We start from the raw sequence: 21,738 nt of genomic DNA, 5'->3' as shown, positions 1-21,738 counted from the left end.
GCAGAGAAGAGCAACAAAGATGATTAGGGGGCTGGAGGCTAGCATTTATGAAGAACAGGAATTAGGTATGTCTAGTCTAGGGAAAAGGAGGATTAGAGGAGACATGATTGCGGTGTTCCAATATTAGAGGGGGTACCACAAAGATGAGTCAACCTATTTTTGAAAGCACCAGAAGGCAAGAGAACCAACCTAGAACTAAGGAGAAACTTCCTAACTCGGAGAACAATTAACCAATGGAATGCCTTGCCTCCAGAAATTGTGGATGCCCCATCCTTTTAAGAAGAGATTGGACAACCATTTGTCTGAAATGGTGTAGGGCTCCTGCTCGAGCAGGGGAGTGGACTAGAAGACCTCCAAGGTCCCTTCCAACACTTATCCTATGTTATTTTTGCATTTTGCTATCTTGGCCTTTAATTTGTTCCAGTGGTGTTGCAAGATTGGGTTTGTCTCTCCCTCTCTCTCATTTAGAAATTGCCCATATGGGGACTCTGGGTAGTAAAATATTTTTTTTAAACGAATATTAAATTTTAAAAAACCACGCAAGGGTAGCTAAAAGTTAACATTAAAAATTAATGGAAGGCAGGGGAAGAAGACCCCATGGCTGCAGCTCGTCTGTGAGCCCCCACGCGAGATGGTCCATCCAGGATTTAAGATATTTCTGAAAGGCCAGGAAAATGGACAAATTTGGCTCCTGGAGGGGAGGAGAATGTTCTACGGGAGGCCATGTCAGAGAAGGCTCTCTTCCTGACACCAGTGGGTTAATTTAGCAACTCGATGGTGTGTCTAGTTTTGCAATCGGTTTGTGCGATTTTGCTACTCTCACATAGTAAATGTGAAACACCCGACGCTTCCCGGAAGGCTGAGTGTTGCTGAAGGCGCAGTGGTGCCTGCCCACTTTCTCTTCCAGGCGCTCAAAGGCACGGCCTCTCACGTAGAAACGAAAGAAGCCGGGGCTTGGGGCTCTTTTCCCTCGGAAGCAGCTCTTCTCCTCGGAGCGAAGGTGCGGATCCTCCGGCCGGGGTCGCCGCGTAAACGGAGAGGTTTCCCCAACAGCTGCTCCCTTCTCCTGCTTCGGGTCTCTGAGCCTAACGGTAAGGGGCCGGGAAATAAGGCGGCAGTCTGGGCGTCTCTTCACAGACGATTGGTTTCCTCTCCTCCCCTGGCGCTGGGGAAAACCAAAAGGCTTAAATCTCGCTTCCTAGCCTTGTGCGGGTCTTTGGGAAGGTCCGTTTAACCGTTCCGCTCCTGGTTTGTGTCAGCATAGTATTGCTGGGAAAGAAAAGAACGAGACCTTTGGAAAGAGCGAGCTCCCCACGTGGAGGGAGCGGATATTTCATCCCTCCTGGGCTCCAGAGTTTTGGGGGCTATTTGGGAAGGAAGATTAAGACAGCCCCCACCCTCTCCTTAGTTGGAGAGTTTGTTTTATAAAGAGGAAACTGAAAACAAGTAAATCTATGGGTGCTGCAAGAAAGAAGTTAAGCCTGCTGGACAGCAGAGATTTGCGGGGGGGGGGGGACTCCCACCCAAAGAAAATGCCTCATCAGTACACTAGTTAGCAGGAAGATAAAATTTCTTTTGGTACTTGTTTGCTTGTTTGTTTGTCAAACATGTACAAGATAACAAGTATAGGTATGAACATAAACATGAACAAATCATAGAGTGTAAAATCAAAATTTCTACATCTTTATTTCAAGCCATAGAGCAGAGGTCTCCAAACTTGGCAACTTTAAGACTTGTGGACTTCAACTCCCAGAATTCCTCAGCTGGCAAAGCCGGCTGAGGAATTCTGGGAGTTGAAGTCCACAAGTCTTAAAGTTGCCAAGTTTGGGGGCCCTGCCATAGAGAATAGGCTGTGGAAGGCTTGAATTGGTGCTTGAAGGCTTTGAGAAAGTGGTTGGTATCGAACCAGCTTAGGCTGAATCTGGAAAAACTGGAGGTGCTGTTTTGGCAGAAATCATCAGATTTTAGGATAGCACCATCTTTGCTACTGTTCGTTTTAGGGCATGCTAATTCAATAGGCACAGGCCAGACCAGGAGAACAATTACCCAATTAAAGCTGTGTCATCCAGTGGGATGGATTCTCTTCCAGGATCAGGAGGCACTATCAATAATAATTCAGATCATCTGTTGTCTGCTTAACTTGAAAGCTACCTGGAAGATACTTTGGAAGCTCAGTTGGTATAAAATGCTGCATGCTGACAGGTGAAAGCTGACTGGGACAAGAAAAAGCGGCCTTGCAGAAGCTGCATTGGTTGCCATTGGGCTTCTAGTGCTGGTGGTCACCTGTAAAGTCCTATATAATTTGAGCCCTCATTGCTTCAGGGCCCATATGTTCCTTGTAAAATATACCTGTCCAATATATGCTATAGATTCCTCCTTTCCAGATGTGAACTAGGTGGGATTCCAGAAGGAGATCTTTTTAATTGTACTTGCGTTGCTGTGGAACAGTTTACCCAGCACAACAGTTACTTATCTACAGGTAGTCCTTGCTTAATGACAATTCTGGGGATCAGAATTTCTGTCCCTAAGTGACACAGGCATAAAGTGCAATATCAGGTGATCACATCACTTAGCAGCAGCAATCCCAACAGTCTCAGTTGCTATGGTTAAGTGGAGATCATGGATTGTTAAGTGAGGACCACCCATGATCATGACTTGTGACTTACCACTGGCTTCCAAGCAAAGTCAACAGGAAAGCCAGCAGAAAGTTGCAAGCCCCAAGAAGCAGGCAGGCAAATGAGTGCTATGGGATAGAACTGGGTTGGGGTAGTGGGTGCTGCAGCACTACAAGACTGGGTAGTGGGGAAGGGACCAACACAGGGCAAGTGCAGGAAAGGTGCTGCATAAATGCAGTTCTGTACTTGCAGACTATGGAGTGTGGGCAGGGGGCTGCTGTGGGCATATCCATCTATAGAATACAAGGCCCTACGTAGTGGGTTGCTTGGAGAAAAATTGGCAGGAGTGACATGTGACCTTCTCTGCCAACTTGACGTAGCTTGTGGGAAAATTAGAAGGGAAGGTTGCCAAAGGGTAATCATAGAATGCTGCAATCACTGTAAGTACTAGACAGTTGCCAGGCACCCAGATCATGATCACTTGACAACAGGGATGCTAGGGCAGCCAGAGCTACACATGCTGGTTATAAGTGTGGAAAGGGAACTTCACGAAGACAGTAGTGTCACAAAAACAGGAAAAGCCCAAGGGAAACATCAGGTCAGCCATAAAACAAACTTACATAGGAAAAGGAATCAAATAAAAAAGGTATTAAAGAATTCCTATAGACAAAAGCCTAAGTAATTAAGAAAACTAGACAAATAAGAAAAGGGAACAAAAAGATAATTTAGAAAACCCTTGCAAACACAGGACATACCAAATAAGCAAAACAAACAGACAAAAGACACAAAATATAAATTACAAAAGGGACAGACAGGAGATTGCCACAGAACAAATATGAAAAACTATCTTAAAACTAAAAGAGATTAGAGAAAACTAATAATACAATCAAGCCACCCTGCAGAGTTTGCCTTCCGCACCCCGCAGAGTTTGCCCTCTGGCGGGAATAAAGACAAACTCAAACAGGGTTTGAAACATTAAGCACAAATACAAACATTCACACAATTTCAACTTACAAAGGGAGAAAAGGGTATAAAAAACCAGGGACTAACCATAAGAAGCTAGTTAGCCCAGGAACGCAGACTTCTCGCTGTCCCCCGCCTTCCTGAAAAATAAAAAGATCCAGCTTTCAAGCAGTTGTCCGTATCCTTTCGCCGGAGCTCTCCCAGCGGGAAAATAGAATCCTCGAAAGAAAGGCATTTTGGCACCTTTCAACATAAGTCTCACTTGTTTCAGTGCCATCACAACTCAGAATATTCATTGAACGAGTGGTTGGGACAGGATAATTTTTAAATGCTTGTAAAGAAATTTTAATTGTGTTTTTTTATGCCATTGGATATAAATTGTCTAGAATCTAAAATGAATTGGTGGCTCAGAACTCTCGTAAATAAGTAGTGACGTAAGTTCATCACTGGAGCAACATAAGAATGTATATAAGAATACTTTTCAAATTTCCTTAAGTTTTTTAATTGACATAACGTTTGTGTAATTATGAAATACTCTTCATGCAAGCAATGGCATGTGTCAGGTCCCATATATTTCTATTGGGACGCTGGCATTCTGGTGGGAGGGGGGAGGATGGAGGGATCTCTGTATGAAGTTTCTGTTTCTGTTTCCTGCATTGCTGCACTGTGAGATTCTGTTTCCTGCATTGCTGTATTGTGGGAGGGGTTTTATTTGCATTGTTTTAAATTGCTGTTTTTTAAGTGGAAACATTTAGTTCCTGCCTAGACCTCTTGCTATCACAAACCTTTCCATGAAAGCTCCTTTTGGAACTGCAGTTTCAAGAATCCTGCTTTCTTGGGAAGATTGGAGAGGCAAGACCTTACAGCACATTAGGTTTAATATGTTTGTTTTATTTGAGAGAATCGTGTAACACAAAGGGCCACTATAAATAGCTGCTTTTTTTTTAAAAAAAAAGCAAATATTATTTCTTTTTATTATTTACACAATAAAAAGAAATAATAAACTTAAACCAATCAACAATGGCCTTAAACCAAACTATGGATTTGCTGAACAGAGATAACAAAGCACAATGTCTATCATTTCCAAAGTACACTTCAGACTACAGATTTGTCCACAATAATACTGCTGAGCTTTCATCATTTCATGAGTAAACTCCATGAAAGGTCTACACACACACACACACACACACACACACACACACACACACGAGAAACAAGTAAAATGTGAGGTATAAATGAATGGATTCCATATTTTTCCAACAGCATTAATTCTAGGGCATTAGATGATGGCTTTGAATATCAATGTATCTTAAATTTGTATCCACATGTTTTTTAAACATTATATAGGGAATATATCTATTATGTATTTATGTATGTATGTATGTATGTATGTATGCATGCATGCATGTATATATGTGTGTGTGTGTGTGTGTGTGTGTGTGTATATATATATTTGTTTTTTGAGGTTCTCGGGTATTTGTATGTGGATCTTTGGTTGTTCGGGTTTTCTCCGCGTAAGATTCAAAGTATCTAGGCAACGTTTCGATGAAGTCTCATTCATCATCTTCAGGCTTCTGTCTCCGGCTCTGTGCTTCTCAGAGTGATGTGAGATTGCAGCTGCTTCTTCCTTTTAACTGCTAGTGGGGTGGGACTTGATTGGGTGGGGGCTTGGCTGTGTTCTGATTGGGTGGGGGTGTGTTCTCATTGGTAGGGGTTTGGCTGTGTTCTGATTGGTTGGGGGTTGGTCGTGTTCTGATTGGTTGGAGGCGTGTTCTGTTCAGGTGGGGGCTTGGTTGTGCTCAGGTTAGTCTTAGTTGCTGGGGATTTGAGTTGGTGAGCTGTGATCTTGCTGTTTGGCTTTGAGTTCGTGGTCATGCTGCATCTTCATAGTGGGTGTTGGTTTGCTTCATGTATGGCTCGGAGGGGTTTGAAGTGGGTAGTGATGCAGCTGCAGTGCAGCTTCTGGTCCATGGTCGTGTCTCATCTTCTGAGTAGGTGTGAGTCTGTTTTCTACATGGAAGTGTGGTGGTGGCATCTTGTGTGGCTCTCATGGGTGTGGGTCTGGTGTCATTCTTCATGTTAGGTACTGTCTGTTCATGAGGGCGGGTTTCCAAATGGCTGGAAGGCGGGAGGTGTCATCTCGTTTGTTCATGCTGTGTGGGCGTTTTTCTATCTCTATGGCTTCTCTGATTATTCTGCTGTTGAAGTGTTCGGTTTTGGCGATAGTTCTGGTATTTTTAAAATCAATTTCATGTCCTGTGGCTTTGAGGTGTTGGACCAGGGAAGAGGTCGTTTCTTCTTTTTTGATTGAGTTCTTATGTTCTTCAATGCGTGCACTTATTCTTCTGTTAGTTTGTCCAATGTATGTGGTAGGGCAGGCAGTGCAGGGGATTTCGTATACTCCTTGGTTTTCTAATTCGATTTTGTCTTTGGGGTTTCTTAGGATGGTGGATATTTTTCTGTTTGTGCAGAATGCTGTTTTGATGTTGTGTTTTTGGAGGATCTTGCTGATTTTGTCTGTAGTGCCTTTTATATATGGGAGGAGGGCTTTGCCGTTTTCTTGTTCTCTGTCTTGGATTTTGGTTGGGGTTTCTTTTTGGATTAGGTGGGTAATCTTCTTTCTTTGGAATCCATTGGCTGTAAGTACGTTGGTGAGAGTGTGTAGTTCGGTTTTTGGTGTTGTTCATCGGCTAAGCATTTTGTTCTGGAGATGAGTGTCTTGGCTACGGAATTGATCTGTGCTGGGTGGTGGTGTGAGAGTGCATGTAGATAGCGGTTTGTATGTGTTTTCTTCTGGTAGATGGTGTGTCCTAGGGAGCCATTGGATCTTTTGTATACCAAGACATCTAGGAAGGGAAGTTGATTGTTGGCTTCTGTTTCCATGGTGAATTGTATTTTGGGGTGTAGGCTGTTGAGGTGTGTGAGGAAGTTGTTCAGTTTTTCTTTCCTGTGTGGCCAGATTATGAAGGTGTCATCTATGTATCTGAGCCAGAGTTTGGGTTTGTGGTCGTATTTTTCTAGAGCTTGTGTTTCAAAATGTTCCATGTAGAGGTTTGCGATGACAGGTGAGAGGGGTGATCCCATGGGTGCTCCTTCTATTTGTTTGTATTTTTGTCCATTGTAGGTGAAGTATGTATTGGATAGGCAGTGGTTGGTCAGATCTAGGATGTGCTTGGCGGGGTTTTGGATGGCTGTCAAGGCTTCTTTTATTGGCACTTGGGTGAAGAGGGATATGACATCGAAGCTTACTAGTAGGTCGCTGGGTTGTAAGTTTTGTTTCTTTATGATCTCGATGAACTGGAATGAGTTTCTTACGTGTGAGTTGATGGATTCTGCATAGGGTTGTAGTTGTTTGGCGAGAAATTGGCCAGGTTTTGTAGAGGTGAGCCTATGGAGCTGACTATTGGTCTGAGTGGGATTCCTTCTTTGTGTATCTTGGGGAGACCATAAAGCTTAGGGCATCTGGATGATTTCTCTCTGGGTATGATTCTTTGCTGGATTTCTTCACTGATGGGGGAGGCTTTTATTTTGGATTTGGTAGTTTTTTCTAGGTAGGTGGTGGGGTCTGTCTTTAGGGGTTTGTATGTGGGGTCTTGGAGTAGGTTGGTTAACTTGGTTTGGTAGTCAGATGTGTTCATAACCACTGTTGCGTTGCCCTTGTCTGCTGGTAGGATTATTATGCTGGTGTCTTCTTTCAGGTTAAGTAGTGCAGTTTGTTCTTCTTTGGATAAGTTGCTTTTGGGTGGTTTGCTAGTGCAGAGGATGTTGGTGATTTCGAGTCTGATTTTGTTAGCATCGTCAGGGTTGGTTTTGGTCAGGCTGGTTTCAACTCCGCATATGATGGTTTCTGTGGGGATGTGTTTGGGAGCGACAGCAAAGTTGAATCCTTTTGAAAGGACCTTGGTTTCAGCTTCAGTGAGGATCAGCAGAATAATCAGAGAAGCCATAGAGATAGAAAAACGCCCACACAGCATGAACAAACGAGATGACACCTCCCGCCTTCCAGCCATTTGGAAACCCGCCCTCATGAACAGACAAGTACCTAACATGAAGAATGACACCAGACCCACACCCATGAGAGCCACACAAGATGCCACCACCACACTTCCATGTAGAAAACAGACTCACACCCACTCAGAAGATGAGACACGACCATGGACCAGAAGCTGCACTGCAGCTGCATCACTACCCACTTCAAACCCCTCCGAGCCATACATGAAGCAAACCGACACCCACTATGAAGATGCAGCACGACCACGAACTCGAAGCCAAACAGCAAGATCACAGCTCACCAACTCAAATCCCCCAGCAACTAAGACTAACCTGAGCACAACCAAGCCCCCACCTGAACAGAACACGCCTCCAACCAATCAGAACACGGCCAACCCCCAACCAATCAGAACACAGCCAAACCCCCTACCAATGAGAACACACCCCACCCAATCAGAACACAGCCAAGCCCCCACCCAATCAAGTCCCACCCCACTAGCAGTTAAAAGGAAGAAGCAGCTGCAATCTCACATCACTCTGAGAAGCAAGAGCCGAAGACAGAAGCCTGAAGATGATGAATGAGACTTCATCGAAACGTTGCCTAGATACTTGAATCTTACGCGGGAGAAAACCCGAACAACCAAAGATCCATATAGATAGATATATATATATATATATATATATATATATATTTATTTATTTATTTATTTATTTATTTATTTATTTTGTGACTGGAAGGATCGATCCTGCTGGGAGTTTTGACTCTGATGACTCTGACAATGGAAGGTTGGAGCCTGCTGTGAATGTGGAGTCTGAATTATCAGAGGACACAGACGTGAGCCAGGAGGATGAGAGATTGTCGCAGAGACAATCCTCCCCAGAACCTTCGACTTCGTTCAGACCAGCAAATGATCAACAAAATGAGACAGAAGTTTCCAGCGAGGAAACTGACAGATCGTGGATTGACACCAGAACTAGAAGAACCAGGAAACGTCAATCTGAAGGGAGGCGTCAGGACAAACATTGATTGGAGAGACTGACACGCCTATTCAGGTGATTTAAAGAGGCGTGCTGACTCTCAAGCTTTGCTTGGAAGCAAAGTGTTTGATGAGTCGGAAGAATACATTTGAAGTGGCCTTGTGAGTTATGGACAATTCTGATTAGCCTGACAGGTTCCGGGAAGTCTGCCAAGGACTGGACAACTGTGCTAATTTAATCCTTTTGAATTCGGTTTTGTTTCTGCTTGAATATTTTGAATTTTGAAACCTTGTCTTCTCATCTATGAATATAGGTGAGTACATAACATTTTTGCTTCCAAGCCCAAACAAACCATCTTCAAACCGAGATGGATACAACTCAACTGCAGCATTTGGTGGAGCAGCAACAGCAACAAATAAACCAGCTGTTACAAAGTAACCAGACCCTCCAAAACCAGGTAACCCAGTTGGTGAATCATATTTCAAGCTTGCAAATTACTGCTGCTCCTTCAGCCCCTCCCTTGAGGAAAAGCCCAGTATCCATGCCGGAGAAATTTTCAGGACAAATGGACATGTTTCCGGCATTTCTGGGGCAGTGTCAATTATTTATGTCCTTGAGGCCTGAAGACTTTCCAAATGACCGGGCTAAGGTAGGATTTATTATTAGTCTTTTGTCTGGGCAGGCTGCCAAATGGGCTACTCCCTTGTTAACTCAAGATAGCCCTTTACTGGATAATTTTCAGGGTTTTCTGCAACAAATGAGGGTTATGTTTGAAAACCCAATTAAAAGTCAAACTGTGGCTAGACGGTTATGGGACATTAATCAGGGGAAACGTTCCCTGCAGGAATACATTGCAGAATTTCGTTTACTCTGTATGGACTCTAACTGGAACGAACCAGCCCACATGGATGCATTTCAGGAGGGCTTGGTTGATACCATTAAGGATGAATTAGTACATGCAGAGCGGGCTTCAACCCTGGATGCATTAGTGATACAGTGCTTACGTATTGAAGCCCGTTTACAACAGCGCAGAAGCAGACGGCCCATTGTGGAACCACCTTCTCTTTTTCATTCACAAACTACAGTTAAGACGGAGGAGCCGATGGAGTTGGGAGCACTCCGCCTTCGCTTAACGGCGCGAGAACGTTCGAGAAGGTTTCAGGAAGGCTTGTGCCTTTATTGCGGGGGTCTGGGACATTTTGTTAATTCCTGCAAACGGAGAGGGACCCGCAGACCCGTACCTGAAACCACTCCTGGCTCGTCGGGAAAACAGGGTAGACCTCACCTCAAGGAAATCCTAGGTCGGGCACGTTTCACATCCCCACCTCAAATTGCTGAAGCAAATCCTGGCCCTCCTCGGCATTTACTTCTGGACACTCGAATCTTTTTACAGTCCCAGAAGGAGGGAATTCCCACTGTTGCGTTGGTGGACTCAGGGGCTACAACCAGCTTTATGGACCGAGCTTTTGCTATGCACTATGAGATCCCATTGGTTGCTGTGGATCCACCCATTAAGGTAGAAACCGTGGATGGGCGTGAGCTCAAGTCTTGGCCCATTCGTTTCGCCACCCAGCCAGTGCGTATGATCATTGGGGATCACGAGGAGGCGATAAGTTTTTATATCACCTCGAACCTTCATCTCCCTTTGGTTCTTGGCGTGTCCTGGCTGCATTTGCACGATCCGTTGGTGGCTTGGGCACAGAATGCCATTTCTTTTCCAAGTCTTCAATGTGTAGACCATCTGAGACATATCTGCGCTGGTCAAGATATCGCCACTCCTGCTGTTTCTCTACCTTCGGAGTTATCGGACTTCTCTGACGTTTTCAGCGAGAAGGAGGCGGATCAATTACCACCGCATCGTATTTATGTTTGTCCCGTGGACTTGATACCGAATGCTCCACTGCCCAAGGGTCGATTATACTCCATGTCAGAGCCCGAGTTGGCTGCGCTTCGAGAGTTTCTAGATAAAAACTTGGCTCGGGGGTTTATTCGACCATCGTCGTCTCCTCTTTCGGCTCCCGTTCTTTTTGTTAAAAAGAAGTTGGGAAAATTACACTTATGTTGTGATTATCGCCAGTTAAACTCTATCACAGTGAGGAATAGTTATCCTTTGCCGCTCATTCTGGAATTAATGGAGTGGTTGCGGGAGGCTACTATCTTCACTAAACTCGATCTGCGTGAGGCCTACAACCTGGTTCGGATGCACAAGGGGGATGAGTGGAAGACGGCGTTTGGTACTCGTTATGGTCATTTCGAGTACACCGTCATGCCATTTGGTCTGACCAACGGTCCTGCGGTATTCCAGCATTTGATGAACGACATTTTTCGGGATATGCTGGATAGGTTTGTCGTGGTGTATCTGGACGATATTTTGATCTACTCCCAGTCCAGGGATCACCACCTTCATCAGGTCCGTCAAGTGCTGCAGCGTCTTCGGGGGCATAAGCTCTATGCAAAACTGGAGAAGTGTTTCTTTTTTCAGTCTTCAATAGAGTTTTTAGGGCATATCATCTCTCCCGAGGGCATCGCTATGGACCCTAAAAAAGTTGAGGCCTTGTGTAGTTGGGAAGCCCCTCATCGAGTAAAGGACGTGCAACGTCTTCTGGGGTTCGCCAATTACTATAGAACCTTCATTCCAGGTTTTGCTAAGCTAATGAATCCTATCACTCAGCGGTTTCAGATTTAAATTTGGGGCAGCCTACTGAAACCACTATAAAAGCCTGACTCACAGATGAACACTATACAGAAGCCTGATGATGGCAGATGAGATTCTGCTGAAACGTCGCTACAACTTTAAAAGCACAACTACAATGATGTGGGAAAATACCCAAACAAAGCTGAATGCCATACATGTAAGTACCCGCGAAAACTTAAGAAAACAAATATGTATATGTATATATGTATGTATGTTGTGGCCCCGATTCCCAAACCTATGCTGTCAGAGGAAGAAGACCTGGAAGATGAGGAGGAGGAACTGGGAATGCCTTCCTCCCCAGGACCTTCCACTCTGTCAATGCCTTCTTCCCCAGGACCTTCCTCCCTGATAATGCCTCAGGTTCCATCAGACAACTGAGAGGAACAGCCTGAGATTAATCAGGAGGAAAGCATATCGGAGCAGCCCCTGACAGGGAGTAAAGAGAAAGAGTGTTGGCTCGATCCTAAGCAGCATCGTAGGGAGAAACGTGAGCAGCAACGTAGGAGGTGTGGGAAGGTCAGAGAATGAGCTAAGTCATTGAGCCACACCCCACAGGGGATAAAAGTGGGTGTGTTTTCTCCTGAAACTTTGTATGGGACAAAGTTTAACCTTACTTCAGATTTTCCTCATGAATGACTATTTTTGTGAACTGCCTTGTGATTTTCTGTGAGTAAGACTTTATCAGTTTGGACTTGGCAGGCAAGACATGTGGGAATGCCAAGAATATTATCAGTTCCAAAGAATTAACTCTGTGAAGTCCGAGCCAGCTTGCCCGCCTGTGTTGGTGTGAGTTTGTACTCTTTCATATTTTGGGAAAGAGGAAAGGGGAGACAGAACATATATATGTGTGTGTGTGTGTGTGTGTGTGTGTGTGTGTGTGTTTTCTTAAGTTTTCGCGGGTACTTACATGTATGATATTCAGCTTTGTTCGGGTATTTTCCCACGTCATTGTAGTTGTGCTTTTAAAGTTGTAGCAACGTTTCGGCAGAATCTCATCTGCCATCATCAGGCTTCTGTATAGTGTTCATCTGTGAGTCAGGCTTTTATAGTGGTTTGAGATTTAAATTTGGGGCAGCCTATTGCTGTGCCTGAATGGTTTTTTCTTCATCCTGATTGGTTGGGAATCTAGGTCTGTGTTTATTGGTCTTGGAGTTTGCTGTGTTCTGCTTGATTGGTGTTTCTAATATCTTCTGTCTGTTTAGTAGCTCTTTTTGTGTCTTGATTGGTTGGCAACATTGTGTTCCTTTATTGGAGGCCTTTTGTGCAGCTTGGCTCCGGGTAAATGGATGGCTATCATTTGTTAGGAAGCTAGGTTTCATCTGGGTGCATGGTTGGGGTGTGTTTGAGCTGGAGGTATCAGGGGGGATCTGTTTGTGCCCAGGTGTTTGCCTGGCTAGTGGTGTGGAGATTTTTTTGGTTGAGAGTGCAGGCTTCCAGATAATTGACAGTCTGGTGGAGTCATCTCTTCTATTCATGCTTTCTGGTCTTTTTTCAATCTCTATGGCTTCTCTGATAATTCTGTAGCTGGGGTTTTCTATAGTGGCTAGGGTTTTGGTGCCATTGAAGTCGATGCTATGACCTGTGGCATTCATGTGTTGGACTAGTGAGGAAGTGTGTTCCAGCTTTTTTACTGCATTTTTGTGTTCATCTAGGCGGGTACTATTGGTCTGTCCAATGTATGTGGCAGGGCATGATGCACAGGGGACTTCATATATGCCTTGGTTTTCCAGGTCAGTTTTATCTTTGGGGTTTCTTAGGATGGCTGCTATTTTTCTGTCTGTTTTGAAGGCAGTCTTGATGTGATGCCTGTGTAGTATCTTACTGATTTTATCTGTAGTACCTCTTATGTAGGGTAGGACAGCTGTTCCATAGGTCTGTTCATCTTCTGGGTCTCCATTATGTCTCAGTATGTTTTTGTGGATCAAGCTGGTGATTTTGCTTTTGTGGAAGCCGTTGGCTGTCAGTACTTTAGTCAGGGTGCATAGTTCAGTCTTTATGTGTGTCTTGTCTGCCAGGCGTTTGGTTCTGGCGATTAGTGTTTTGGCCATGGAGTTTATCTGTGCTGGGTGGTGGTGGGATTGGGCGTTGAGGTAGCGGTTGGTGTGTGTTTTCTTCTGGTATATGGTGTGTCCTAGTGTGCCATCTGTTTTTCTGTAGATTAGTACATCTAGGAATGGTAGTTGTTTGTTTGTTTCCATTTCCATGGTGAATTTGATTTTGCCACTAATTGTACAAGGCCAAATGGAGCACAAAGTCAACACGGAGCTTCAGATTTTAAACCAGGGGTTCCCAACCTGGGATGCTCGCACCCCCTGGGGGTGCAAGACGATATTCCAGAGAGTGCAACAAAAGTCCAGGTAAATAATAGGATATTGGCTATATGTTGGCATTTTTATTTATTATTTATTTCAGGGGGTGGCTTCCTGCAAAAGCTCCTGTACCTTTGCTCCATTTTTATGTCTTATGGGAGGGGCCAATCATCTCCAAGCCTTACTCCTGAGTCACCCCTTTTGTCTTAACTGTTCTTGCCTTCTGGCAGCTCTGCGCAAGCATACACTGGGAACAGGCTCCCCCTGTTCCTCTGCCTCACTGATGTCAGATTCCGTCTAATTATTGCAAAAACTCTGCTTTTTAGGAGTATAAAGTAGAAATATACAGAATGAAAACTGCATGGCAATAAGTGCCCAGGTGCTTCTTTGAAAAGCTTATCTAAATTGGCTGGAAGCAGTTTAGAATTGGACAATGTTGCCCACCAGTTTTGTATTGCCAAATTTAAAACGAGATTGGCTGGCTGTACTGAGGATATGATAAATTGGGTATTATCTGACATCCAAAGTTCCCCTTGAGACAACTCTGTGTATTTGGCAGGTAATAGATTGATCTGATCATCTTCATTTCCAAAATTAATATTATTACTGTTATGAAATTATGGTGTCTGTGTGTGTCAAATTTGAATTTATCCTGTGAAACAGGTTACTCATTTTAATTTCTAGCTTTGTTCTTGTTACCTTTATATTTGTGTTTTAACTCATGTACAGTACCCGTTTCACAAACAGAACTGAGAGCAACCTTCCAAGGTATTAGACCAAAAATACTATGTAGGAGTTTACAACTGAAAATGCTAGAAAGTGCATCTTGAATATGCAAGGAAAAATGTTTTTTTACCCCTATAACCAAGTAATGGTCTCTCATCTTATGAAACCGCACATAAAGATTCTTTGCTCTTCTTGAAAAATATCTTAAAGTTTTTTAGAGGACCTGGTGGGAGTTCACAGACAGATTTAAGCATTTTTCTAATTAAATATTTTTGAGCCCCATGTCAAGACATTCAAAGCAAAATATCAGTAGCGCTAGAGGATACTAGCTTGTGAAATGCAGTAGTGGATTTTTAAAAATGTATTGTTTAGACTTTAGAGCCTTGGGGTGATGGGTTAATATTGTTTTAATCTGTAAAATATTTTTCTAAGGTGACTCCAGTAATGGCAAAGATGACGAGAAGGATGTGTGCCCTTTGTCCAAAGGATAAACCATATGTGATTATGTACGTCGCTGAAGAGCAGAATCTTGCAGTTCATCAGGACTGTTTGGTGAGGTTTGCTAGTGACATTCAAATTGTGTCCATTACTGATGGGAAAATGAAAAAGACCTGAAAATAGACTTGAAGCACAATTCATAATTGATACACCTATTTCTTTTATACCACATGCCCTATAGTTTTATAGGTATGCACTACAATATCAAGAGTTAAAATGTAAATACTTTCCTGGTTGGAGTACAAGAAGACCATTATTTTGGAAGGTCAGAAGTACTATAATTCTGATAATTCTATAAAAATAATATTTTTATAGTGGTATGTTAAAATACAGCAGAGATTATTAGGAGCATAAATGACCAGTTCAGGCAATTGCTATAATAAATCTTGAGTCCATTCCTCTATTTGTCCCTTTCCTTATGCCTTTCTTTATGTTCATGTAATCCATATTTTGCAGATTACATGAACTATATGTTAACTAATTAATTAATATCCTGCCTTTATTATTTCTGTGAATAACTTAAGGTGTCTAACATATCTAATATTCCTCCCTCCTATTGTCCCCACCACAACAACCCTGTTAGGTGTGTTGGGCTGAGAGAGAGTGGCTGGCTCAAAATCACCCAGCTGACTTTCATGGCTAAAATAGGACTAAGAACTCCCAGTTTCTTGCCTTGTGTATATGCATTCTTTTATTGATAGACAATAAGAGGGAGGGAGCCTTTTCCCCTCACTTTTCTCCTTGAGGATCAAGGCCCAGAGAGCAGGATTTTCAAGGCATCCTGCTTCCCCTGAATCTATAGCTTCTAGTGTGCTGGCTTTGCTTCTCTTTTTACTTCTCCATTGGGAAAAGTGATGGCTCCCTGTTCCTTCCTGATAAAAAAGTGAATTGTGACTAGAGTCCCAGGGAGAGGAAGGGAACATGCCATGGACAGCTTTGTAGTCTAGCTGAATCAAGAGGGGCTCAGAAAGGGGTTTTGAAAGTTTTGGGTATCCAGGCTAAAAGTTTGAGAGGTATATATATCAAGGTTTTCTAAATATACTCTGAAGAAAAAAGAATCACATGGAAACAAGCTAGGCTTTATAATACTGTGTATTTATCCTAAGCTTGGATAATGCTTATATTTTATATTCTGCCTTTTTTTTTTAAATTCAAAAAGGCGCTCATCTTCCTATAGAAGGACTGGAGGACTGGAATCACAGTCCTCACATTGGCAGAAGTAGAAGTGAGAGAATAGGACCAGAAAAGAAAAAATATATTCAATCCATTCTGCAGTTGGATTTAGAGATGGGGAATTTGGAGATGATATTTTCACAAAACTTCTTCTGAATGATTTTCAAGCAAAGTGGTAAACTTCTTATAATTAGGTATCAAAATTTAGGAGTTTGAACAGTTTTTCTTGGAATACCTCCTCCTTGAACCGTGTCTTCTCCAATACCCGTTTTCTCCAAACCCCCTGACTCACTGTCTGGGATTCCTTAAGATTAAAAAGACTTTCCTCACTTCTCACCAAATTCCTTTCTCCCTCCGTCTTTTCACATTGGAAAAAAATTAATATGGACCATAGGCTTGCTTGGAAAACAGATAACATGAGTAGATGAAACCTTTTGCTCTGAAATATGCCTCCTTGTCTGGAAAAAGGTGAAAGGGAAGGAAGAAAAATGGTGTTCTATGGAAGGGTGAATAGAAGAATAGCTGTTCTGTGATTGGGGATGCTGTTCCCCCAGCAACTGTTTATGAGAACACCCAAAATATGTTTTCAAAATTCAAAACAGTTAGTTTCTTAATACTTACCAGTATTGTTCTTCTGAGTAAGTTCTCTGCAGCCACAGATGCTGCTTTCCATCTTCTCAACAAGATATTGCTCAAGAGAATAATTGCTGAACATATTCTTCTCTGGATTAGTCAGTAGAAATGAGTGGGAGTTCTATGAGTAAGAGACAGAGGGACAACACTGTACTCTGTACAAAAGCTGCTTCTGCCAACCAGAAGATTTTCATTAATGTTTTGTACTATCCCCAAACTGTATTCTCAATGTTCTTGAATTCCCATTTGAGGATATGAAGGTTGTTACCTATATGCTAGTAACTAACTGCTATTCTTCATAATCTGGCTATATTATTTTATCTGCAAACTTGTAACTTCATTATATCAGAGGTGAAGCTGCATATCTATAGCTCTCAGCAATGGCTGTTTGGGTTGTCTTAGAAGGTTTTAACATTTGTTCTTCATAAAGTCTGTTGAGTGTTTTCAAGGAAACTAGGGAAAGTGTATGGGATAGGAAGAGCAGCTCCAGTGGTTAAATGCTAAGAGTTATATGCTTCCTAATCAGGCAGGCATAGGGACACTGATATATATTTTTTTCCTATCATTTTGGCACATGCTTTTTTCATTCATTTTTTTTACCATTTTGCTGAAATTTTTCTTAACATCACTTAGGATTCCTCCCCTATATTAAGTATGAGACCATGGAGCACCCAGAGTGATAATGGTTATTTTTGTGGATGAGTAAACTGACAGAAGAAATTGCTAAAACTTCGTAAATTTATGAGGTAGCACTGTTCCCCAGCCAATTCTTGCTGCTATTTTTAACATTTTATTTTGTCGCGTCCTCTTGTTTTAAATCTTATTTTTAAATTTTATTTCTAGTTGTTTTCTTCAGGATTTGTGGAAGGGGAAGAACAGAACACAGAGGATCTTGATAAAAGATTTGACGTGGTTTCAGTAATGAAGGAAATAAAGAGAGGAAAGAAGCTGGTAAGACATTTTTCATGTTTTAAAATTCTGTATCAGAATTACTTAAAATAATTTATTTTCACATTAAGCATTTGGAATATCCACTTTGGAGACCTAAAGATTATAATACGAACCAATAGTCTAGTAGTCCCCCTGTCTCATTGATAGAAAGACTTTTGATGCTACTGCTGTATTGTCCCCCATTTTAAAACACTGGGAGTGTAAATTGGCTTGTGTAGGGGGAAACTGACAGAGAAAAATGAATAAGAATAACATGGTTTCATCAGTTAACACCTCCCTGCAGAGGAGCAGTGTTATTTAACTGAACTAGAAAACACAAATCTTTATGGAACCCTGGTTACATAGGCTGTCATCATGAGTAGCAATTAAACAAAATAAGCTTAACAGCCCCTGTCCAATAACAACCATTCACTGTCTGAAAGTGGCAAGGCAAATACTTTTTCTTATTTAATCCATTTCAGGTCAAGATATTAGTAAATACAACTCCCATGTGGTTTCATATTCTTGTTACAAAACACTTTACTCTAAATCAGAGGTATCAAACTCACGTCACAGTGTTGTCACATGACTTATCAGGACTTTTCCTCCTTCGCTAAACTGAGCAGGGGCGTGGCAAACACATGACACATCCCGCCCATTCTAAATGGTTTAGTTTAAACACGATCACAGCATAGAAGCCAGCATGTGATGAGTGAAGGAGAAGTAAATGGGTCTAATGCAGTGGTGGGATTCAAACTTTTTTACTACCGGTTCTGTGGGCGTGGCTTGGTGGGCGTGGCAGGGGAAGGATATGTAAAATCTCCAGTCAGAGGTGGTAGTTGCCGGTTCTCTGAACTACTCAAAATTTCTGCTACCGGTTCTCCAGAACTGGTTTGAACCTGCTGAATACCACCTCTGGTCTAATGCCACTTCCTGGTTTTATAAACTGCAGTTTAAAAAGTGGTTTCAATTTGTTTCCACACAGACGTGCCATTTCTGTCACAAGAGCGGGGCAACCATTGGCTGTGAGGTCAAACACTGTCGCAGAAGTTACCATTATTTTTGTGCCTTGTGTGATGATGCTTCAGTAGAAATAGATGAAAAGGAAGGCCTGTACCGGTATATAATCAAATGTTTTCTAAAACCTTTTCAAGAAAATCCTATATAGTATATTTATGTTTTGAAATTATCTGAATGGCAAAAAAAGGCTTTATCTAATGGGTGTTTATTCCCCATGAATCCAAATGTCTCAGAATATCTTAGCCTGGAAAACCAGTAAAAAAAAATGTTCTCTTTAACATTAGAATCTGACCCACTATAATCTCCCATTTTTACAAAAGCTATTTGTTCCAGCTATTGAATTCAGCAACATGATGGCAAAATCAATAAGTTGTATTATCTACAATGCTTAGAAATACAGAAAGGACTAGCTCTGTATGCTATAGAAGTATAAGTAGTCAATAATCGGAGTTGAGGGGGAAAATATTGCTATATCGTTCATATTTTCCCTTAAGTTTGGGATTTCTAGGATTCTGGCAGGCAAAGCTAGAAACTATTGAACTATCAAGATGTCATCTATAATATTTTGAACTCTACCTTAGTTCTGAATATGTATTCTTTAGGCTAGGATGAAGCTGGCTTTTTGTAACAGCCAAAGTGAGCATTTATATATACAGAAAATTGAATTCAGAGTGTGAGAATTTCTAGCCTGGTAAGAAAAGCTGGGATTGGTTATTAAAGCCCAGTACAGTGAATGCAGGTGGGCTTCCACCACATATGTCTACTCCAAAAGACTTGAGGAGGGCCCACAGTGACTCATAGAAAAAAGGAAATACTTGATAAGTAGCATTGCATTTATCTACTGAAAATAACTGAGAGGTAACTAAATTTTATTTGTAGTAAAAGACCCAATTCAAAGGATTGAATAGGCTATTATGAAAACCTAATAAACAGATACGAGTGGTGAAGGATAAAGAAATACAAAACTGCTCAAACAATGTACTACATTAAGTAATCCAGTCTGTAAATCAGCAAAGCATAGCTATTTCCAAAGCCCACATTCAGCAATATCAGTAGAACAGAATTTAACCATCCATCTGCAGATTTCCAGGGAATAAATCAGCCAGTAGAAAAGTACATTCTCTTCATCTGACCTACAAGGATGGTTAGATATCAAAAGCATTATTAAATCAGCTCTGTGAAATGGGGAGTACTGTGAAATGCGCATGGCTCAGGTTCTTCAAATGGGCAATCTTGAACTGGAGATTTATTATATCTTGCCTCAATAAGCATTGGTGGGAAGGTATCAAATCTGGCTAAAGAGAGGTTTCCTCTGGCACTGTGCACACATATATTATTAATAAAGCTAGAATAAAAAGTCTTCTGGTCAGACCTTCATTATAGCAATGGGGAATGGAGATGAGCACTAAAAATACATTGATTTAACTTCAGAAAAGTATTCTCTGTCCCAAATGGGATATTTAGGATCTAATTCTGTGTCTTTTCATAGGATGATAAATTTTTCTATCTGGATCAGAAGGACTGATCTGAAATTTCAATAGAAATAAATTTCAATTTTATTCACAAATGGAGTTTGAGACACACTGGGGAACCAGAATTCCTCTTATAAATGTACATGATATTATTTCTAAAGATCATGTATTTAGAAATAAAATAAATTGTCCTATGTTTGTAATGTTAATAGCTTTAATTTGTTCCTTTCACAGTAAAAAAAATTTGGCTCAGGGAGAATTGCCACCTTCGGTTCTGGATGGGGTGGCAGTACCCCAAACAGACCCTGTGTGTAATCTAGGGTTTTCCTGGACTCATGACTCCTGCTTAAAGAGCAGGTGGCAGTCGTAGCCAGGAGGTCCTTTGCGCAACTGTGGGTTATGCAGCAGTTACGCCCTTTCCTGGACCAGTGGTCCCTACTCACAGGCACTCATGGCCTAGTCACTTCCCATCTTGATTATTGCAACACCCTCTACATGGGGCTGCCCTTGAAGAACACCTGGAAGCTCCAGTTGGTGCAAAATGCAGTGACCCACATGGTTTTGTGCAGACCCCGGTGTGCACATGTTTCACCTCTCCTGTGGGAGCTGCATTGGTTGCCGTTTTGCTTCCGGGTGCAATTCAAGGTGCTGGTTGTCACCTTTAAAGCTCTTCATGGCTTGGGACCAGGTTATCTGAGGGAATGTCTCTTGCCGGTCACATCTACCCAACCCATTGGGTAGATGTGAGGCAGGGAATGCTGTGGGCCCCATCCCTGAGGGAGATACACCTGGTGGGACCAAGAAGAAGGGCCTCTGGAACATCATTCCCCCAGAGATTAGAATGGCCCCCTCTCTAATACTCTTCCAGAAGGCACTCTTCCAGAGTGGGGTAGAGCCTATCAAATAGTTTGTGTGATCTGATGTGGTTGGGGTTGGTGAATTATTATTTTTTTTCCAGATTTTGTTCTATTGTACTTTATTAATTTATTTGATTCTTGTTAGTTTTTATTTTTATTTTAATATGGTTTTACATTCTGTAAGCTGCCTCAAGTCACCATGGGTGAATTAGGTGGCAATATAAATTCAATAAATAAATAAATAAAAACGATGGAGATATGATTCCAAGTTTTTAAAGGGCTTCGCTTACTCTTTATATCTTTACCGTTTATCTTACAGCAGTAATTACAATACAAAAAAGCTACTGCTTTTGTTTTGGCCTAACTGACCATCCGTTTTTCCTCTCTGCAATGAGCACAAGGTCTTGAAAGTTCTTCCTTGAGCCTAGTAGCATTGTAGAAAGGATATACTGTAGGCATCCTCAACTGATAGGATAGGAACGTGTTATTCTTCTGGCGTGAATGCTGATTGTCTGCTTATTTATTTATTTATTTACCAAAAAAATCTTGATTACTCATTTGTCTTTGCTAAATCTTTATAAAAATGAAAATATTTGCTTCTATGAGTTTATTTATTTTTCTGTTTCTCTATTAGTTTGTTCTGCCAAATACACAACCAGAAATCCAGTTCTTGCGGTATGTATTTAGTGAATTTGTTCAAATCTGTTTCTGTCTTAGCAAGGGTTCTGAAGTATATTTTAGAAAAAATATAGCATTGTTGCAACACTTCTTGCCACTCTTCCACAAAAAAGACCAGGGCACTAAGGTGGTGGTGGTTTGAATATGAGCTTAATTTCTTTATTTGTTCAATCACATTTGTACAGCTGCCAATCTTACACA

The 21,738-nt window shown here is 41.8% G+C and overlaps 1 protein-coding gene across 7 annotated transcripts in view; it reads left to right on the top strand.

Annotated features, from left to right (window-relative positions):
- Nucleotides 1-815: 815 nt before the first annotated feature.
- PHF11 (PHD finger protein 11) overlaps nucleotides 816-21,738 on the top strand; it is a 28,901-nt gene continuing 7,978 nt past the window's right edge. Inside the window, exons 1-5 of one of the 7 annotated variants that reach the window (XM_087919443.1) lie at nucleotides 816-1,091; nucleotides 14,709-14,828; nucleotides 17,424-17,531; nucleotides 18,496-18,629; nucleotides 21,494-21,534. In XM_087919443.1, the coding sequence (XP_087775569.1) occupies nucleotides 14,721-14,828; nucleotides 17,424-17,531; nucleotides 18,496-18,629; nucleotides 21,494-21,534 (391 nt within the window). In that variant the 5' untranslated portion in view covers nucleotides 816-1,091; nucleotides 14,709-14,720. Of the gene's footprint in view, nucleotides 1,092-4,341; nucleotides 4,431-8,609; nucleotides 9,196-12,151; nucleotides 13,599-14,708; nucleotides 14,829-17,423; nucleotides 17,532-18,495; nucleotides 18,630-21,493; nucleotides 21,535-21,738 lie in introns of those variants that run through there. The other 6 variants (XM_087919446.1, XM_087919442.1, XM_087919441.1 and 3 more) reach the window with 6 other exon arrangements.

This window comes from Pseudonaja textilis, chromosome 1 (assembly GCF_049901715.1).
Source record: "Pseudonaja textilis isolate UNSWEBS1 chromosome 1, rPseTex1.2, whole genome shotgun sequence".
Taxonomy (NCBI): Eukaryota; Metazoa; Chordata; class Lepidosauria; order Squamata; family Elapidae; genus Pseudonaja; species Pseudonaja textilis.
This window is presented reverse-complemented; position numbering and strand designations above follow the sequence as displayed.